The sequence below is a fragment of the Giraffa tippelskirchi genome, chromosome 1 (assembly GCF_054371585.1).
Source record: "Giraffa tippelskirchi isolate mGirTip1 chromosome 1, T2T-mGirTip1v1.2.pri, whole genome shotgun sequence".
Taxonomy (NCBI): domain Eukaryota; kingdom Metazoa; phylum Chordata; class Mammalia; order Artiodactyla; family Giraffidae; genus Giraffa; species Giraffa tippelskirchi.
Window position 1 is genome coordinate 173,769,768 of NC_137275.1, and position 20,759 is coordinate 173,790,526.

General features: G+C 40.3%; 1 protein-coding gene across 37 annotated transcripts in view; it reads left to right on the forward strand.

Moving 5' to 3' along the window:
- Positions 1-20,759, forward strand: part of TLE4 (TLE family member 4, transcriptional corepressor) — a 275,661-nt gene that overhangs the window by 81,681 nt on the left and 173,221 nt on the right. For 33 of the 37 annotated variants that reach the window (XR_014058552.1, XR_014058551.1, XR_014058563.1 and 30 more), the window contains one exon: positions 1,278-1,294. The exons of 1 other annotated variant lie outside the window; for it this stretch is intronic. Coding sequence is in view for 22 of the 36 variants with exons in the window: in XM_081506144.1 (XP_081362270.1) it covers positions 1,278-1,294 (17 nt within the window). In the remaining 14 variants the exon portion in view is untranslated. Of the gene's footprint in view, positions 1-1,277; positions 1,295-17,353; positions 17,364-20,759 lie in introns of all 37 variants that reach the window. 3 more of the 37 variants (XM_081506217.1, XM_081506195.1, XM_081506206.1) reach the window with 1 other exon arrangement.

Genomic DNA, 20,759 nt, shown 5'->3' on the forward strand with positions numbered 1-20,759 from the left:
CTCAGTCGTGTCCGACTCTTTGCGACCCCATGAACCGCAGCACGCCAGGCCTCCCTGTCCATCACCAACTCCCAGAGTCCACCCAAACCCATATCCATCGAGTCGGTGATGCCATCCAACCATCTCATCCTCTGTCATCCTCTTCTCCTCTTGCCCTCAATCTTTCCCAGCATCAGGGTCTTTTCAAATGAGCCAGCTCTTCACATCGGTGGCCAAAGTATTGGAGTTTCAGCTAAGGTATAGGGGGACGCATTTCCTGGTTATTGCCTCTGATCCTTTGCTGCATCCCCAAATCTAAATCAGTAGTGAAGTGCCACAGTGCTCTGTGTTTGAAATTGTGAGTGACATTATTAGCTAATTTTGACCGAATCCATTTTGGGGAAGGTTTTACTGATAAAGTCTCACTTCATAATTTGACAGACCTGATTATTATTTTTAAATCCGGTCAGTCTGTATAATGCAGTGAAAATCTTTCAGGTAAGAAAATAATTTAGGTAGTCTTAGTAATTGAGAAGTTGGTTTAACTACCTCTCTCACCCAGTCTGTTTAGAAGCATGAAATTAACTCATTTCTGTATATAAGAAAAACACAGTTGTTTATGTAAATGATTTTAAGTTGTGTTCTTTCTAGTTTGGTTTCTTCCCTCCACTGAAATAGATGATAATGCAGACACATTGTGGTCTAACTATATGTTTGTATGGTGCTTATTAGTAGCTTTTATTATTTAATGACAGAAAAGCAAATGAAAGTCTCTCCCAGCATTCCTTTGTGGGAATTTACTTAGTCCTACAATGAGTGGTTCTTGGTCGGAAGGGTGTGGTTATAATTAAAACCCCATATCTCTTCTTGTTTCAGTGCCATTACCATGAATAATAATCTTGGGTAAATGATTTTTATCACATAAACATAAATTTCCCTTCTCTGATGTTAGAAATTCTGTACTGTTTGTCATACAGTTATCTTAATGCTATGGTCCAGAACTGAGGCGTGTCTTAAACACTTAAGTGGAAAAGTCAATAAGGAGTATAAATAACAAGAATATCCATCTTTGGTTTCTGAAATTATGTGAAAGGTAGCTTGGTGCTCTGTGGATCTGGTCAAGTAGTAATTAATTTTAATTAATTAACTTTACAGAAAAGTTGACATCTGTGTCATTTATTATTTAGTAGAGATCAAATTTGACAAGTGTATGATTTTATGTAAACTAACTGATACTTTTCTTTTTTGCCTTCTTCTCCCCTCTTGACCTGCCCTTGTTGCTGCTGTTTTGCCTATAGACAGAGACTCCATCAAGGTAGGACTCAAAATTACAGATGAAGGAATGACTCTAAACAATTTGAATAAATCTAGGAGTGGATTCTTTGAGATTTGCCAAGATGGTTTGGTGGGCTTCACCGAATAGTGGTGAACTGCATTTTTAGATTCTTTCAGTTGTGCGTTTGAGATTTTTTAAAAAATTGTTCCCATTTCTCTATCAGAATCAAGATTTATAGACCAAGATTGAATTATAAGATCTGGCTTGTGTTACTCTTTTTATTATGTCTTTGCCATGTGGAAAAGAATAACTGCTTTTCTTGAGTTAAGCTTTGGCTGTAAGATAGGTAATGATGGGGAAAAAAATCGGTTTAGAAGGAAATACACATTTTGGGAAACAGTTCCAGCCTACAAAACTCTTTATTAAAACATTTAAGAACATTTTTCTTCACCAGAAAGAATTGTTTTTTGTTTGTTTCTTACTTTAATGACATCTTGGTTTCCAGTATAGCAAGTTACTCTCCTTGGGTTTTGCATCTGTCTTACCTACCTCCTCTATGTCTTTATAGAGAAGTTACAGGGAAAGAGGAAAAGTATTCTAGGGCCTAATGATTGGGATGTGCTTGTGTAATACCATAATGGGGTGTGCTAAGGATACCTGAATTTACATAGTAAGCAAACAAGAAAAACAGGCAACTGTGGCAAGAAATGAGTAAAATATGAAATTGCTTGATAACTTTTGGATCATGCATAATGTAAATATGCTACTGTATTGTGGATAATTGTGTTATGCATGCCATTTGTATTTTGTATAGATTAGAAAGCAAAGGAAGTTCTCAAGCACGGATGCTGTCAATTCGTTGTATTTTACAATAGTTGAATGTTTTAGAGCATATACAGTTACATCTCTTGGAGCTTTTAATGAAGTTATGCATACAGAAACTAAAATCTTCCCTTGAAACCACCTGTGCTGTCACTTTGAATGCTTCTTTGTTCCTTATTTTTTTAATAATAAGAGGAAGTAGAGTTTTTCCCTGAAGCCATTAAATGGTAGAAAATAAAATATATCTATTTTACCCTTCAAGAATCTTTGTAATTTGGAAGGGTATCTGCATGCCCATAGAAATGTCAACATTGACAAATAGGAACTGCACACTTTGAATTATTTAATTTTGCATTTACAGTTGTGTACTTTGTTGTGTAGTATGAGCATAAATACCTAACCTCAAAAGCTTTCTTAATCAGAGTGTAGTAAGTTCTCTGCACATATGTACTTAGGAAGTAGTAAGTAAATGGCATTGACCAGGATTTGCTGGTAGCAGCCCTTGGGAAGCCTGCCTAGTTATTCTGAGGCCAGTGACATAACCATTCCCTGCCTTCATATGATAAATACATACCTTCAGGCAGGCCAGTGAGCTAAAGAGAAGCCTCCTCTCATACCCCACTCCCAGAAGACTGAAAATATTTATACTCCAGTGCACACTTTTGTGTCAGTTTCATTTTATAGTTCCTCACGCCAGAGTAGGGTATATTTTGAAATCATATATAATCATTCAAGATAAGTCTGGGAGTAAGTATCTATGTAGCTTGGAAACCAGGGGAAAAGCAAAAGGAAATAGAGGTGGATGATTTTGCCTTGATTTATTGTAGAATGGTAGCTATAAATAGATGTTTTTGTTGGGTACCGTTTTTGAATTTGAAGTTGCGCTGTGTCAGGTTTGGGGCTGTCCTGTGGCTTTGCTAGGTGAAATAGTTCACTGATTTTTATAAGTGTGTTCTGTGACACTCAGAAAAGCAGTTGCTTGTTCCATTGATCGTCCTCATCCTCCCATAAGTGGTTCCTGGTTAAGAGGAGCTTTTTATGATTGTCTGCTGTGTGACTAGAGATGGTTTTTATCAGCCGGAGCATGCCAGTTGCCTGCAGCTGGAGTCAGGCTTGTATGAAATAATTTATTCATACAGGATAATGCTCCTTAACATTTAACAGGTAATGAACGTGACATAAATTTCCTTCTTGCTTTTAATTTTTCCCTTTCCTCTTCTAATGTGCAAACAGGCTGCTCTGGTACTCTAAATAATAAGTAATTTTTGGCCATCTGTCAAAAGGAAATTTCAATACAAATTTAAATTAATGGTGCCTGAAATTTTTTATAGCTCTCTAAAAGCCTCTAATGTGCAGAAAATTCTGAATCTGCTGGTAGTAATTAGTGTTGCATGTAATGAGGATGTGGGCAATGTTATACAGTCCCAGTGTAACATTTTGATATGGTAGCAAAATTTTGATTTATATGAGGTTGTGGATGGGTTTAATTGTGAGAGACACTTTAAAATGTTTTCTTGATGTTACAGATTATTAAACAGGACAGATTTCAGAATAGCTTATAAAATATAAATTTAAACTTACTGTAAAGATTAAGGTAATTAAGGTGCTTTACCTTTAGGTGGCAAGTAAAAATGAAAGAAATTCCCTTGTTAAAGTGTTGGGCTTTTTTCCTTCCTTTTCTCTTCTTGAAGGTTCTGTGGCTACTAAACCAAATGCTGTTGGCTTTACTGATCTTGTTTTCTATAGCTCCAGTAGCCAAGTTCATTCATAAGCCTGTTATTTGCAGACTTGTACCTGATGTTTTTCAACAAGGATGGAGAATGTAAATATGAACCTAAAAGAGAAAGCACTGTAGGAGCCCAAGGATCATTTTATTTGGTGAGGAGAAACCAGAATGGTGTGTGTTCTGGGGCTTTTATAGGAAGGATCCAAGGCACCTGCTTGTCACTTGGCCATCCAGTACCCACGTTTATGTGCCCATTGTAACCCCTGGATTTAGAGGCTGAAAATGGCAGGAAACACAGACCATGGTCCACTCACACTCTTAGTTGGAAGGGTAGAAAGCACAAAAGAGGTTCCTACTTCTCCTTCCTGAGTGGGAACTTTTTCAACATCTTCTGGAGTTTCTCTTGAAAAGATCCATGTGAAACCAATGAAATATTTTCTGAGGTGATAAAACCTTCCTTTGCCCCTCCCTCCTGTGTGCTGAGGGGTAGAAGTTGGTGTCACCAAAGTGGTGACAGAGCAGACATTTCCCATCTGCTTCCAGGAGCTTCCTAGTGGCTGGAGGTCCCAGTTCATGGGGAGATATCATTAAGTTCCTCACATCACTCTGTTTCCACCTCATTGACTGATGTGAGGGTAAGGATTCAGAATTGTGAAGGCCAGATTGCCTAAAACTTAATAGGAATCTGAAATTGAGAAATTAGTTTTACTACACCCCAAATGTCTATAGAAAGTGAAAGTGAAGTTGCTCAGTCATGTCCGACTCTTTGCAACCCCATGGACTGTAGCCTACCACGCTCCTCCGTCCATGGGATTTTCCAGCCAAGAGTACTGGAGTGGGTTGCCATTTCCTTCTCCAGGGGATCTTCCCGACCCAGGGGTTGAACGCAGATCTCCCGTGTTATAGGCAGATGCTTTACCACCTGATCCACCAGGGAAGTCCCAAATGTCTATACCTCCTAGCAAAAAATAGCCACCAAAATCAAGACAAACTTGAATATAAATGGCAAAATTCAGTATCACCAACTATTGATTAGCTCCATGGCCTCTCCCAAGTTGGTATTATTGTGCTAACCTTGTTACTTCCTAAGTCCTTCTTTAAGTATATTATGTATTCTTGTTTTTTTCTCCAGCATGCGATAACCTCCTCAAGTCAGGCCCGTGAGGAATTTGTAGGGTTTTTTTGTAAAATATAGCATAATTACATTGTTTTCCTCTAAGTGGTGGTGTTTTTACTTTTATTATTTCATTGGATTGTCTTTCCCAAAGTGCCATATGCATCATCAGAGTATGATCATTTTTAGTGATTTTGTACATTGCCAAATGAACCTCCAGAAGCGCTGCAACATTTAAAAATGCCAGATGCAATATTTGAGTATGTTTTCACACAATCCGCCAATCCTGAACTTAATAGCTTTTGTAATTTTTGCTGGTATAGTAAGTATGAATAGTGCACTTTAAAAAAAAAATTTTACATAAAGATATTTTTCAAGTGAAATGTTTTTCTGTGGGTCTGTTTGCTATGTTCCCCATTCCTGAATGGATTCCTTGTTTTTGTTTAAGGGTCTTCATAATGATCTGCGTATAGTTGTATCTATGGCAATGCCTATTTTTCCTGTCTTCGCTAGATTTTGGTATTTATTCTGTGTAGATGACTCCAACGTCATACTTTGCTTTTTATTTATTTTTTCTTGTCTCTCTGGTTATTCTCTGTTGTCAGTAAAGGTTTATCAATGGAGAATTAGACTAAGGCTGTTTTGTTCAAATTGAAGTGTGTGATTCAGGCCAAGAAAGCCCTTTAGCCTCATTAGTTGAGTGTTACAGGTGAAAGTAGATTTTTAGCTTAAATTAACAGAACGGTTACTTCTGTTGGCTGGTTCACTTTATGCATCAAAACTTAATGGTGAAAGGTTCTGTTCCAGGGTCTTGTGTGACCTGTGTGACTTGGTTTTTGTTCCCTTCTGCCTCTTTTAACTGTTGCAAAGAAATATCCATCAGAAAAGAGTGTGCCTTTAATATGTTTAATATGTTTAACCCCTTGGTGTGTCCTTTGTGGGAGAAAACCAAGAAGAAGCCACTTGAGGAGGAAGGGTGGGCCAGTAGGAGAGGGAATAACCATTTAACCCAGGCAGTTGGGGTTTTAACACTCACTTCCCCATGCACCTGTGTAATCTTACCCTTCCTGAGAAAGCTTGGTGGGATTAATTTCCTATAGACTTTAGAAGGAGACATGTAAAAAGACAAAGGCCTAAAGTTGAAATCCATAAAATACTATAAAGGGAGTATATAATTAAAAAACAAACGAATACCACCAGCAAACCAAACTGTAGCAGGACTTGCATTAGCTCCTGCTGTCCCCTTCAGTTCAGTTCAGTCGCTCAGTCGTGTCCAACTCTTTGCGACCCCATGAATTGCAGCACGCCAGGCCTCCCTGTCCATCACCAATTCCCGGAGTTTACCCAAACCCGTGTCCATCGAGTCAGTGATGCCATCCAACCATCTCATCCTCTGTCGTCCCCTTCTCATCCTGCCCCCAATCCTACCCAGCATTAGGGTCTTTTCCAATGAGTCAACTCTTCACATGAGGTGGCCAAAGTATTGGAGTTTCAGCTTCAACGTCAGTCCTTCCAGTGAACACCCAGGACTGATCTCCTTTAGGATGGATCGATTGGATCTCCTTGCAGTCCAAGGGACTCTCAAGAGTCTTCTCCAACACCACAGTTCAAAAGCATCAATTCTTCGGCGCTCAGCTTTCTTCACCGTCCAACTCTCACATCCATACATGACCACTGGAAAAACCATAGCCTTGACTAGACGGACTTTTGTTGGCAAAGTAATGTCTCTGCTTTTAAATATGCTATCTAGGTTGGCCATAACCTTCCTTCCAAGGAGTAAGCGTCTTTTAATTTCATGGCTGCAATTACCATCAGCAGTGATTTTGGAGCCAAAAAAAATAAAGTCTGACACTGTTTCCACTGTTTCCCCATCTATTTCCCATGAAGTGATGGGACCAGATGCCATGATCTTAGTTTTCTGAATGTTGAGCTTTAAGCCAACTTTTTCACTCTCCTCTTTCACTTTCATCAAGAGGCTCTTTAGTTCTTCCTCACTTTCTGCCATAAGGGTGGTGTCATCTGCATATCTGAGATTATTGATATTTCTCCCAGCAATCTTGATTCCAGCTTGTGTTTCTTCCAGCCCAGTGTTTCTCATGATGTACTCTGCATATAAGTTAAATAAGCAGGGTGACAATATACAGCCTTGATGTACTCCTTTTCCTATTTGGAACCAGTCTGTTGTTCCATGTCCAGTTCTAACTGTTGCTTCCTGACCTGCATACAAGTTTCTCAAGAGGCAGGTCAGATGGTCTGGTAGTCCCATCTCTTTCAGAATTTTCCACAGTTTATTGTGATCCACACAGTCAAAGGCTTTGGCATAGTCAGTAAAGCAGAAATAGATGTTTTTCTGGAACTCTCTTGCTTTTTCGATGATCCAGCAGATATTGGCAATTTGATCTCTGGTTCCTCTGCCTTTTCTAAAACCAGCTTGAACATCTGGAAGTTCACGGTTCACGTATTGCTGAAGCCTGGCTTGGAGAATTTTGAGCATTACTTTGCTAGCATGTGAGATGAGTGCAATTGTGAGGTAGTTTGAGCATTCTTTGGCATTGCCTTTCTTTGGGATTGGAACGAAAACTGACCTTTTCCAGTCCTGTGGCCACTTCTGAGTTTTCCAAATTTGCTGGCATGTCGAGTGTAGCACTTTCACAGCATCATCTTTCAGGATTTGAAATAACTCAACTGGAATTCCATCACCTCCACTAGCTTTGTTCGTAGTGATGCTTTCTAAGGCCCACTTGACTTCACATTCCAGGATGTCTGGCTCTAGGTGAGTGATCACACCATCGTGATTATCTGGGTCGTGAACATCTTTTTTGTACAGTTCTTCTGTGTATTCTTGCCACCTCTTCTTAGACATCAGTAATCTGAGAAAGGGTGTATCATTAAGGGCTGTAACTTGGGACTCTGTCCACTCTAACCTATTGAAAAATTATGTGAAACCCTAGTTATGTAGTCAACTCCACTGATTTCTGAGCATGCGTAAGCTCATAGTTAAGATTTCATTGTGAAAGTAGTTGGTGAGGAAAGCTTTGTTTATTTATTATTTTGTATATGATTAAAGGTTTAGAGGTGTTGAGGCCTTGCCCAAAGTTACATAGCCATAGCTATCCTCAAAGGAGGCAGTTCCAGCATGCATTTTACCCTGTGTACTCCAGTACTTAAAATGAACACTTTCTCTAAATAATGGACTTTTTTTTGGTAACCATAATGCCCTCAATCACTTGATAATTCCTTGATAGCTTCTAGCTTGAAATATCTAGCCTACAAGCAGATTTCTATGATTATTTCAAATAATTTGTTAGCAAGAGTTTCCCTCCTTTTAAAATTTTTTCTGTGCCACTAATTTGTTGAAGAACCTGGACCAGCCTTCCTATAGGGTGGCTCATATTCTAGATGTCTCTGTGTACTTCCCAATGGTGTCACGGAGACTTTCTGCTGCATTGCACTAAGAAGAGTCTTTCTTATGATGAGGGAATGGGTAGAAGAATGACATCTGCATGTACATGTTAGTGATAAACAGTTCAATGAAGTTTACTAATAATCAAGGGAGTAAAATTTTTAGAAATTTGTACTGATGATCAATAAATAGGATTCTATTTGTATGCTTTTACTTTCAGACACAGACTATCATGTATTTGCAATCCAACTCCACTTTCCAAACATACATGTAATTGCTTAAGATAGGCTTTTAAAAATATATTTTCAAGTGGGTAGTGTCCTAAATGCCCTGTGCTCCAACAGAGCATAGGTTTCTCCCACTAAATTTTCAGCTCCTTGAGGGCAAGAATCTTATCTTCTTTGTGGAACTGTGTGGGAGGACAAATCAAGGATGAGTAGGAAGGAAACTGTAATATTGGGCTGGTCAAAAAGTTCATTTGGGTTTTTCTGTAACATGGAAAAACCCAAACAAACTTTTTGGCCAGCTGGTAGAATTAGGATGCTCTCTCTCTAGGTCAGCTGTGTGTCAATGGGCAAGTCACTTAACTTCTCTGGATTTCAAAGCAGTTACTACTCTAGGCAATTTTTTCCAAGAGTTTGAAATGTAACTGTTTTCTTAGATTATTCAGTCCTGTCCCAGAAGTGAATTTTATAATACAAATCTTATACCATAGGATGTATTTCAACAATAAAGTTGGCCATACCATTAGCCAAATAAGCACCGTGGTAATTATATTTCATTTTGAGTATTGAGTGGTAGGGAAATAGTTTAATGTTCTAAAGTTTACCTTTCAAGGATTTAATTTTCCAAAATAAGATGATAATTTAAAAGTAAGTGTTTTATAGCATTATGCTTGCTTTTTTAGTTCTTTGTGGAGACAGTTGTTTCTACCATATTCCTGTTTGGGATTACCTTATCACAGAAGAAACAGGAATTTAGTACTATCTATGGGATTATGATGAAGTAATTTGTTCAATATTGAATTGATACGTGCCTTTAGGCATGTACACTGTGTGAAATGTAACAGGTGCCCCAATTCCAGAAAATATGTTGTAATTGTTTGTTCGTCGAACAGATGAATAAATATTTTTAGGGCATAGTTGGTCCTCAGGTGGTGAGCATGAATGGATCAGTGATGAGACTGCAGAAGCCGGGTTGGCTGCACCCTCCTCCACCAATCACTGAGGCAGAACAAATATTAATTAACCGGGATAGACTGGTTGTGGGATCTGCCTTCCCCAGATGATTTTTGGCAAGGGCAGTTTAGTTCTTTTCTTCCATAAATCAACCCTCTTAGTTACCAGACAAACATTTTTGTCCTGAAGTTTAATGTCTCTTAATTTTCTTAATTAGAATGCATTTCATCTCTTGCAAAAATATTACATGATAAAGTTTTTATTAAACATATCTTTTTTAAATTTTAAGAGGGCTCAACATTTATTTGTTTAAACTGGCATTTGAATTTTGGAAGCATTTGTTTCTCAAAATGTAAATAATTCTTCCAAAAGAATTATTGAAAAGAATGCCTCACCATCTTTTTTACATTCATATATAGTAACACTTACCATAACCCACTCTGGAAAAATCACAAAATTACCTACAGGGATGCTCAGTAGCCTCACTTCCCTATTTCTTGAGTTATTTCTGCTGCAACACTTACTTCTATCCAACTTATATATTTTGTTTTATGGTGCTTTGAAGTAGTTCACATATCTTCTGGGTTAAAGATTCTCTGCACCTGGGGGCCAGCCGCTAACAAGGGTTGTAATTTTGAACGTGAAGAGGAGTCACATCCAGTAACTACCATGGCAGCTGCCTTGGGACATGGTTGAACAAAATTCAAGCTTCATGAAAGAGGAAAGGAAGTTTGCTGAGGGCTGACTAATACCTGCTGCAAGAGTTTTGGATTCATTTAAATAAACTTGCTGTTAGATGAAACTAGTGAAATCATATTTCAAAACTAAATAATGCTGCTTAGATCTAGCAAATCAAAACTAAATCTTAGAGTTGAATACTTAGTTGTTTTACGTTGAATTTAAAAACTGAACACAGTAAATAATACGATTTTTATCAGATTCCTTATTCAGAGCCAGTCCAAATATATCTATGTGTAATAAATTTTACAACTTTAAAAAGACATTTTAAGTGTCAGCTGATAGAACTTTCGGGAAGTCCCTGGTGGTCCAGTGGTTAGGACTCTGTGCTTTCACTTTAGGGCACACAGGTTCGATCCTTGGTCAGGGAACTAAGATCCTGAGTGCCACATGGTATGGCCGAACATACACACACGTAAAACTAGTGTAGTCATTTTAATTCCTGTTTATGTGTGATAGTTGTAATTCCAGTTTGTGTGTTTAGTTGTAATTGGTGGCTAAGCCCTGTCTTCCCCCCAATCCCTAGGTTCAGTGATGCCTCTGATTTTGCTTCACTAGAAATGGGGAAAGCAGCAACATACACTTGCGTGAAGTCTCCTCACAAGCAGTCTGCTTTTCTTCCCTCACACTGTTTAATATTCCATCCCTTCATCAGCCACTGATGTTCATGACAAGCTTACCCTTTCCTGTCCCTCACCATGACTGTAGGGTGAGCTTGAGGAATTCTTTTTCATGAAAATGGACTCCCTATTTAATTGTATCACACCCTAAGGATTCTTGAATTTTTTTTTTCCCTCCCAAATCAGTACTTTTCAAGTTGCTGAGTGTTCATACTTAAGAGAAGGGGAGGGGAAAGGGAGAGGTTAACAGGTTAGTGATGCCACCCAGTGAGGGAAGCCAGTAGGCAGTACAACACCACCTCATTTTTATTTATTCTTCCTTATGGCCATTTTAATTATTTTAGAAATTTTCGAGAATTCATTTATCTTTCTTTAAACTTCTGTTTTCTTGAGCGACATTTGGCCTTTTGAACAACAAAATAAAATTGGAAATGCTAATGTTTTGAGCCATCTAAAGGAGGAAAATAAAAATGTCACCATGGTAACAAAGCTGCTTTCTAGATGGTTTCCTAAGATATGCCTGAACTAGAAGCAGATGTCTGATTTGAGAATCTTGCCTCCTTCAATGTAAACAAATAACTTCTGGGCAGGTGTTGGAAATAATATGGAAATCCTATTAAGGGGCCCCGGGTTCCTGTCAGTCACGAAGCCCGTGCCACAAAAGGGCTGGTTGTCACATAAAGGCGCAGAGTAAATTCTCATTAGGCCTGAGCTTTTCCCAGGAAATGATTGTCTCGGTGTGTTCTTTCTCCTGTGAATCTGAATGTAAGCTGTTGCTTCTATTGATCTATTCACTGGCTTTATTTTTCTCCTCTTCATTCCAGATCCTCCGTCGCCCCCGCCAGCCTGTTTTCTCCCCCCTCACCCACCCCTTCCCTTTAGGTTAACACTTGATCTGTGCTACTGCTCTGAGACTTGTGACATTTGTGATTTTAACCTCCCACCCTGGGGGGGGGGGGGAAGGAAGTCACTCTTCCATCCCTGGGGCCTGTGGGACAAAGAACCGGGCTGATGAGGCCGAGTACCGAGGGCTGTTTGGAGCCACACAGCAAGAGTCAGCCACAGTCCTGAATACTGTTCTGTGTACATTTACTTGTAGTTTGTGTGTTATGAATTAAGCAGAAACCAAGAGCATGAACAGACAGTGTTATTATGAACCTTTCCAAACCTATGCAGTTGTCTGGTAAGCTAATAAAACTGCACTGTACAATATGGTAGCCACTAGCCACAGCAAGGTATTAAATTTAAATCAGTTAAAATGAAATAAAATGTAAAAATCTAGTTCCTCGGTTGCACTTATGACACACTTCAAGTCCTTGGCAGCCATGTGTGGCTCTTGTAACTGCCATGCCAGCACTGCCGTGGTAGAGTACCATCATTACAGAAAGTTCTGTAGGACAGGAAGAGACTTCAGCCTGATAAAGGCTCACTGGTTCAGCTGTTTTATCTGGTTAAAACCGACCCCTGATATTCAAAAGCAAAGGTTTCTCCTGATGGATAGAAAATAAGGGGCATGTGTGTATTTTGGTTTTGTAGCTTTACTGTTCAGAAATGGTTGATAGGGTCAACTGCATTAATATAGTGATCTTTTAAATGGTTGTAGGCCTTTTTTTTTTTTTTTTCTTTCTGGTGGAATTGATTGAGCAGTTTAACATGAATCTTCCCAGAATGGACCCTCAGGAGATACTTTTTAATGTTTCTAAACAGAAAGTTGAGGTGGTGGTAGGCAGGGTTGAAGGCTGTGCATAACGATGCTCTTCATAATACTCAGAAAGTTAAATGTGGATAAACACTGAAAACAAGGCTTCAGAAAAGCCTCAGTATTATTATGCAGCATTTCTCGGACTGTAGTCCCTGAGACGCACTTCATAAAGCCAATAAAGCGCGCACTGGTGGTCTCCTGTTGCCCTAGCAACAGACCATGGTGCACAGTGTATGTGAAATGCATGAACATCTGTGAATTAATCTTTTTTAGTTTATTCTTTTCATGGCACTGATTGGCCCATGTGGGCTTGTGCCTGTGACAGTGTGTGTGGAGGGGTAATCTGGAGCATTCCCCAGGGCCTGGCCCCGAAGTGGATGGTGGAGAGGCAAGGGAAGGGAGATGTAGCCCGGTGGTGCATGAAGCAGTCCGGTGTTCGGCCCAACAGCACTCTCAGTGCTATATACCTTCGGGTATATAGGGAAATGAATAAAAACTGTCCTAGTAAATCTGGGCATTATTGGGTTTATTGGACTGCCCTGAAAAAATAATCTTTAGAGAAAATTGAAATAATCACTTCTGCTTATTACCACAGCTATCTGGACCTGAAAGGTCTCTGAGTTATTCCATATCCTTGCCCCAGCCCCAGTCCCTGCTCCAGCAATTAGCACCAAACCATATTGGACTAGTCAGAATGAGACTCCTGAATTGGATGTTTAGGCTGGAATCTGTTTTGATAATAAAATCTGGTAGTAACCTAGTCTGACCTTATTTGAAGAAATTTTAAATTGAGCTGGTGACAGTTCTGTCCTTGGGAGAAGAGAGCAAACTATGACTAAATACAGACACATTCAGGAACAGTACTTCAGTATTGTTTGAGTTGCAGTTACTCCCCCGCTCCTGACAGGATTGTCTTCAGTTCTTGCCCGCACTGCAGCACCCTCCACAGACGGTGTGTATTCCTTTCCTCCTGTCAGTGACAGATGCTCCCTTGTAAACCGTTTTGCTCACCCTCATCATTTTCAGTTTCCTTCTCTACCTATTTTTCTCCTTCTACCCTTTTTTTCTCAGCCTCCATTCTCCCTTAGGGTCAACCCTCTTTCCTGGGGATGAAGGAAGACTATTACTATAAAATGCCTCATGCTGGCTGTGGTCTGTTATGTATAACATGTGGAGCGAGAAATTTTGTTCATAAATGTCTTAAGACAAAACTCTACTTTGTGCTAGTCCATTTGATTTGCTTGATGGTCATTAATATTGAGGGGCATATAAATAGGAAGAACACCTTGTCAATTTGTATGTTTTCCTTTGGCTGTTAAAAAGGCACAACTGTACCTCTGTAGCTGAGAGATTTTCCTGATTTCCTGTTAGACAGCTAAACAAAGATTATTATTTTAATGGTTGCTGACTTTTGCAACCTGTTGGTCTTGACAGATGAACTTGAAAATTGAGCTGTGCCTTCCAAATTATTTAAAATTAGTTAGTAGGTGTCAGTTTGGCAGCTGGAGGGCAAATAGGCCTGCATTGGGTCATTGGGATGCATAGTAAAATTAGGTATAGTCCCGCCCCTCAAGTTGTTTTCCTGCTAAAGTATGCAACTTGAGATATGCTGCCTTCTGAGTAGAATAAAATGCATTAATGAATCGTTCCCCTTCATTTCTTTGAGCTTCCAGTTAGTCCCAAATTCCCTTAAAATGTGCATACAGAACTACTCTGTGCTGTTTGGAGGACTAGCTTCTAAAGGCAATCTTCTGAGGAAGCTGCCGGGGCTAGTGTGCAAATACATGCAAAAAAACGAACCTTTAGCAAACACCAGGGCAGTGCCAGTGGCAAAGTTCTGTAGGCTTCCCATCTTGATGGTACCTTTTACTTTTATTCAGATACTGTTTTGTAGGAATCAGTGAAACAGTTGGACCATAGAGCTAAAATATTATCATCAGACTTCTGGATGTTTGAATTCCACTCATTTGTTTTTCAAGTAGTTTCTCTGATTGAAAAAAAAAAAAAAGTTTTCTGTTGCTGTCTCCAGTAAATAGCCTCTTTTCCATTCAGATGGTATTTTCTTCTTTCAAGAGTCTTTTTAAAAGTTTATCAACTTTGTAGTTGTTACTTGAAGGCAGCCCTCTGAAATACAACAGTTACAGGAAATATGAAAGACCTTTAGGAGGGAGTAGAATTCATGACCTGGACAAGTATTTGTTTTTTGAAAGCACAATTCTTTATGCCCCAAACTAAGAATTGTTGGATACTCCTGGTAAGAAATGAACATTCTACAGCAGTAAATGGCAGTGAGTAAGCTGGCTATAGTGAGGAAAGGAAATAAGTTTGATGAGTTTGAATCTCTACTGTTTCCTTCGTCTGTGTTTGACAGATGTTAAGTGTGTTAAAAGCAGTAATTTTGTAATATGGATGTGGAAGGCTGGAAAAGGAAAGAAAACACAAATAATACAGAAGGGAAAAGATTTCCAGCATCCTGATATTTTATTCTTACTATATATACTGGTCCAGCAATCAGGAATAATCCTTGAATTTTATTTTTATCTTTTTGATTCTTATTATGTTTTTAAAGTATTAATAGAAATAAAACCATACTTTTATTACTGTCGTAGATATGTGAATCTATAAAAACAAATGGTACTTAAGGGAAAAATTTCTCACATGATTTTTTTATACACACACAGTATTGCAGTGGAATGTTTGGTGTTGGGACAATGTCAAAAGATGGGGTTCCCAAAATTGTACATGATACTTTCCCATTAGGCCAACCCCTAGCCTTTGTGGGGTCTGTTAAAGATTACAAATAGAGTCCCTCAAATCATAAGTTTAAGTATTTTAAAGTTATAAATTCAGTTAATAAATATACCTTCATAATCATCTGAAAGGCCAGGTTTGAATTCACAATTCTCAGGCTCCCTTAGGAGTTCATTGCTGGACAGCGTGGGCCTTCACATATTTTCTTGTTGATGCCCCAACTCTCATGTCAAAGCTTCCTTACACCCCAGTGGCACCCCTTTGGTCTGGGTGTGCCCACACCAACAGTCTTTTTCTTGGAGTCGCCAAGACTTTGCACGTGGGCCTTTGGGCAGGAAATTTCAGGGTCCTGATACCCAGCTCTTGGTTTAGAGCGAGGTAGGCAGAGGGTGTGGATGGGCATGTCCTCTTGGTCCTAAGAGAGGACTGAATGAGTGCCCAGACCCAGGTTAGTCCCCTCTTATCGAGCTCTTTGGTTTGTATGTGATTTCACAAGCCATACATTTAAGAGAAAAGAAAAAGAAGTGAGGATTTGAAACTGTTACATCTCAGAATAATTCTTTGTTAAATAAACATTGACATTTTATTCAAAATTAGGCCAGAGAATTGACATTGTCAAATATCATCTTCACAAAAGGTACTTTTTCAACTTCGCTTTGTAGGTGGAAATGGCAACCCACTCCAGTATTCTCACCTGGAAAATTCCATGGACAGAGAATTTGTGGTGGAGGGCTACAGTCCATGGGATTGCAAAGAGCCAGACATAACTGAGCGCACACACATGCAGAACATGCCTAGCGAGGCTTTTGAAATACTTCATTAAAAATCATCAGTGTATACTGTACCTGTTCACAGTGCTTGTGAAAGGCAGGGGGAAACTTAAAGCCGAGTGAGGTAAAAGATAGTGGAGCACCAGGGTCATGGGTTGCCCTGAATGGCTTTTCACTGGGCCCCACCCCCAGTCTGGGCCACAGGGAAGCGTGAATCTGTAGTGACAGTGCCCAGTAAGGTTAGACCTAAAAGGATTAGTTGTAAAGACTCTGCTTTCTTAGACTAAAGATTATCACTTGGAGCCAACTCAGGTCATGATTTCTGTTTTCATCTGCTCCTGTCCCTTTTATGTGCTTCCATGGTTGGACAGCTGGAAGTGCCACAGAAATATTTGAAGAGCCCTGTTCAGTAGTTTACGTGGCAAGTCGTTGAATAATTCACATAACAAATGATTAGACAAGCACTTGTCCATCTGACTGAATTATTCTACATGTTTGCTGAAGCAGAGAAGGAGGAGTGCGGCGTTTCCTCCTCCAGAGGGTATACAGTGGCCGTATTGACCCATCTAGTTATTGGGTTTCAGCCTTTTGTTGACATTGTTGTAAATGAAAGCAGCCCGGAGGAGCTCGGAGCAGCTGGGCTGGATAATTGTGAAGAATTCCTGCTTGTTGCTGTTACCCCCAGTGTTTGCAGTGGGTTGTTTGCTTTGACTTTTGTTGAACTGTTGACAAAAGCATTAGATACAAATGGGAACAAATAAAGTGGTGAGATGCCAGGAGGGGTTGGCAGGAGTAGTGGTTTTCATTCTGACTTAAATAGGAGATGTCGGAACTTATCTAGATGGGAAATGGAAGGTCGTGTCTGTGCGTGTGTGTGTTTGTGTGTGTGTGTGTCTAGAACTGTTTTCTTTTCAGGTACCTGGAAACTAGCTTGCTGTTTATGTACCTTGGCTTACAGAGGTGAGAGAATTAAGAAGGCCACCGTGTCTTATAACCTTAAAAAAGCCGCACTGTACTTATACCCTTCAGGTGTGTTGCTGGCCAGGAATGCTATAACAAATCATTTCTGGATTGCCCCTTCCCAGCTTAAGAAAAATATTTTTAATAATGGAAGTATTTTGAATTGGGGAGATGACAGGCATGACATGGAGGTAGGGAGGATTAAGAAAAACAGTATATGCTAAAATAGTATAGCTAGCAGAATGGAAGTCATTTACTGGAACGCTTTTAATTTGGTTTAAACAAAATACTCTTTTGTATATTCAAATGGGGAGTAGTTCAGCTGTTGTGAAGCCAGAAAATTAATGGTATTTTTAGTGAAATAGCAAAAGCATGTCAACAACATAGCTGCAGATGATAATGCTGGCATTTTATTCATGAGGAATTATCAGTGCAGGTTACTGGACAACATAGTGTGACTGAAAATGATTGAGTGTCAGAGAAGCCACTGTCCTCCTGCTCGATGATTTTATTTTGCATTTCGTCTTCCTCAGGCCTCATTTGTGCCTGTATTTTCCCTATCATAAACCAGAATATAAGGTCTTCTTGGCTGAGGCTTGTATGCATATTCCCCCCCATGCAATGCCTCACAGTGAAGGCTTTTCTCTTTGAGTATTGACTGAAAGGCTACAGAGTGTGTTTTCATTGCACAGATGGTCAGTGGAGGTGGGTGGCCTTTGGAGAAAGGTCCCTCTGAATAGGTCTCTGGTAGTTGTCTAAAAGCACCGACTGGCAAGACTTCCCACAATGCATGAGGTGGATAACTGTCAAAGAATTTGCCTTCCTGGCAAGTAAAGGATTTGGAATATGTAGTAAGGCCAGAAAAATGTTTATAAAACCTGGGCAAAGATAGACAGAAGCTGCATTTATTAGGAAGTTAAAACACCCTCTGGGACAGTGCATTTCCATGATATGATAATGGAAATTGTACTGAAATGTATTTGAATGGTTCTGTTAAGCCATGTCTTTGTGTTTGTTCTCCATTTTGGCCCAGAGCATCCTAGATACCATCAATAAGACGTCCTTTTGTTGGTACTAGTTCACCCAGTGTCGGGGCAGGGAGGCTGCCAGTGCTTCCTCTTCACTGTGTTCTGTTCCCCAACATTATCTGTTGGATTCTCCTCCTCTGCCAGTGACAAAAAGAATATATGCACGTTTTTGTAATTGTTCTTTGGTTTCAGTTGACCAAATCTTAAGGAATTCTCGTGGAGAAGAATTTACTGAGTTTATGTTAATAGAAGGAATGTTAGATTATTTTAATCTTTGCAACATTTCTAGTCCTAGAGACTAGTAATCAGTTAGGAGGTGGGTGGCAACTTCATGGGCAAATTTGTTAAAAAGAACTGCAACTCAAATGCTCTGCAAGTTGCAACTCAGAGTGATACTTTGTTTATCACTAGGCGACCAAGTAAGTGTAGAGACCTAGATCTGAAGTTCATAAGGAAGAAATCCCTGAAAAGACTGAGTGGGGATAACGCATCTGTGTGACCGAGTAGGTGATGTGTCTGACAGAAGATGGTAGCCAAGGGAGGTGGTAGTGAAATCACGCAAGTTAGAAAATATGCAAAGACAGTAAGGCAGGAAGTTTTGATTGTTAACAAGCCAGAAGGAATGAGAGAGATTAAGACTCCACAGACTTGACTCAGCATGATGCCAAAATTATAAAAGACCCTGGGCAAAAACACAGTAAAAGGCTTACTCCTGAAAGGAATGAGTTCCAGAGAACCTTACTTAGGCCAAGACAAAGAGATGGACCTACTGCATCCCTCAGGCTGTGGCCAGGTTTGGAAGAGACTGGTTTTACAGACAGATCTCTTCCCTCCTCCTCTTTTCCCACTCACTCCTGGAGCAGCATTCATGTTTGCTGTGCTCTTAAAGTTAAAATAACACCCTTGTAAAGGGTGACTCAAGTCGTCTCTTTGTACACTTGGTTTGAACCACATTTCTCAATGTTGGGAAGCCGGTGGGTGTTGGGACCTGTCCACATTGGTGCACATGACACCCTATGAACTCCAGCCAGCCTGCAGGTGAAAGGCCATGCAGGGAAGCTGGTTAGAAAAGCAGGCTGTAGACTCAGGTGGCTTGGGTTCAAACCCTGCGTTCTGCCATTTACCATCTTTGTGACTTTGGGCAGACTAGATCCCTTGTGTTCTCTTTTCTGCCATGGAGAGTGGTAACGTACGTTTTCAAAGGTTCTTGTCACTTAGTAGATGCTCAGTGAATCTTGCTTTTTTTCAGTGTACAATATGGATAATTTGAAAGTAACTTGGTTCCATGTATTTTTGAGGGATTTCATATTTAAATTAACTTGCATTCGATAGCAAGCACAAGACTGACAGTGGAAAGCGGAAAACTAGAACTGTGCCAGGCTATGGAGGAAAGTATTCTGAGATTAAAATTTTGCTGCAGAAAATCTACAAAATGGACCTGTGTATGTGCAGATTATCTGTAAAATGGACGTCTCCCTCCAGGGTTGTAGACCACCACAGTCCTGCGTTCTCTCATTGTGTGGGGAAAGGGATATACCCAACAGGTGCTTCTTGAGCAGCCAGGACTCTGGGTGCTTTTCATCAGTTTACTACTCACAGACCTAATCCCTGTCATAAGGCTGGCTGGCTAGGGAAGGAACCCACATCCCTGTGTGGTAATACTGATTTATTTGCAGCTCCTTCTCTTCAGGCTGAGTGCACAGCAGTGTCATGAGGTGAGAGTCAGTCGGTCTTGGGCTTGGCAGGGTGCGTCTGAGGGAACAAAGATACTTGCATCATCTGGATGCAGGGGGTGCACAGGCCTAGGTCCTGCAGAGGAGGCAAGGGACTGCACCCCACCCCTCTTTGAGCGTGCATTCCTGAAGGTGAATGTTGACAAAGGATTCTCTCAGAGTGCTACCCATTTGCCGTGTTTCCAATAGCAAGATTAGCCTCAGTTTCTCTATAAAAATGTCAATCTGGAAGATGTCGTATGGCCTGTGCTGTTGGGGGTGATAGGTATGCTGCCACAAAGCTGTCTTCCAGGGGTTACAGAAATAAGGAACCCCTCCCTTTGGGGAGAGGGTGCCCAGAATGTGCAGTTAGATTACTCAAAGGGTCAATGCCAATAGACTCCAAGGAAATGTTACATCTTCTTAGTAGGAATGACAGAGGCCAGAGTTCTAGAAGCAGGTTCACACTGGGCATAGGGTGGTGCGTCCCTCCGGGAGAGTGCTGGCACAACTAGGCTTCCCACGGGGATGGGCAGTGAGGGGCCCTGGCAGATAGGAGTTCATCTGCCCACGGGGGCCAGGGCCTGTCTGGCAAAGCCTTTGAGGTGTCTTTTCAGAATGACTCTGTTTTCTAAGAATTACCTCTTCTGGATTTTTAGAACCATCTTCCTGGGTGATCAGTGATCACCCTTTCCGTGAGAGTGAGTACCTGAAAACTGCCGGGCTGTATTTGGGGCAGCCCATTTTTACCAGTCAGCAGACCTTTGATTTTAGAAAAGTGACGTCTCCTCCGAAGGCCCAGGCAGCTCTTGTGGGGTCAGCTCTGCTTGAGAATTCTGAAGTCTTTGCTGCTTCTTCCCTTCTCCTACCCGAGATGCCGTTTTGAGAGTGTATTAGCTCAGATTTGGAATCTCACATTTCTCTGGTTATCAGAACTAAACACCAACTGTGTTTCTTTGTAGAGATTTATTTCTATTTAA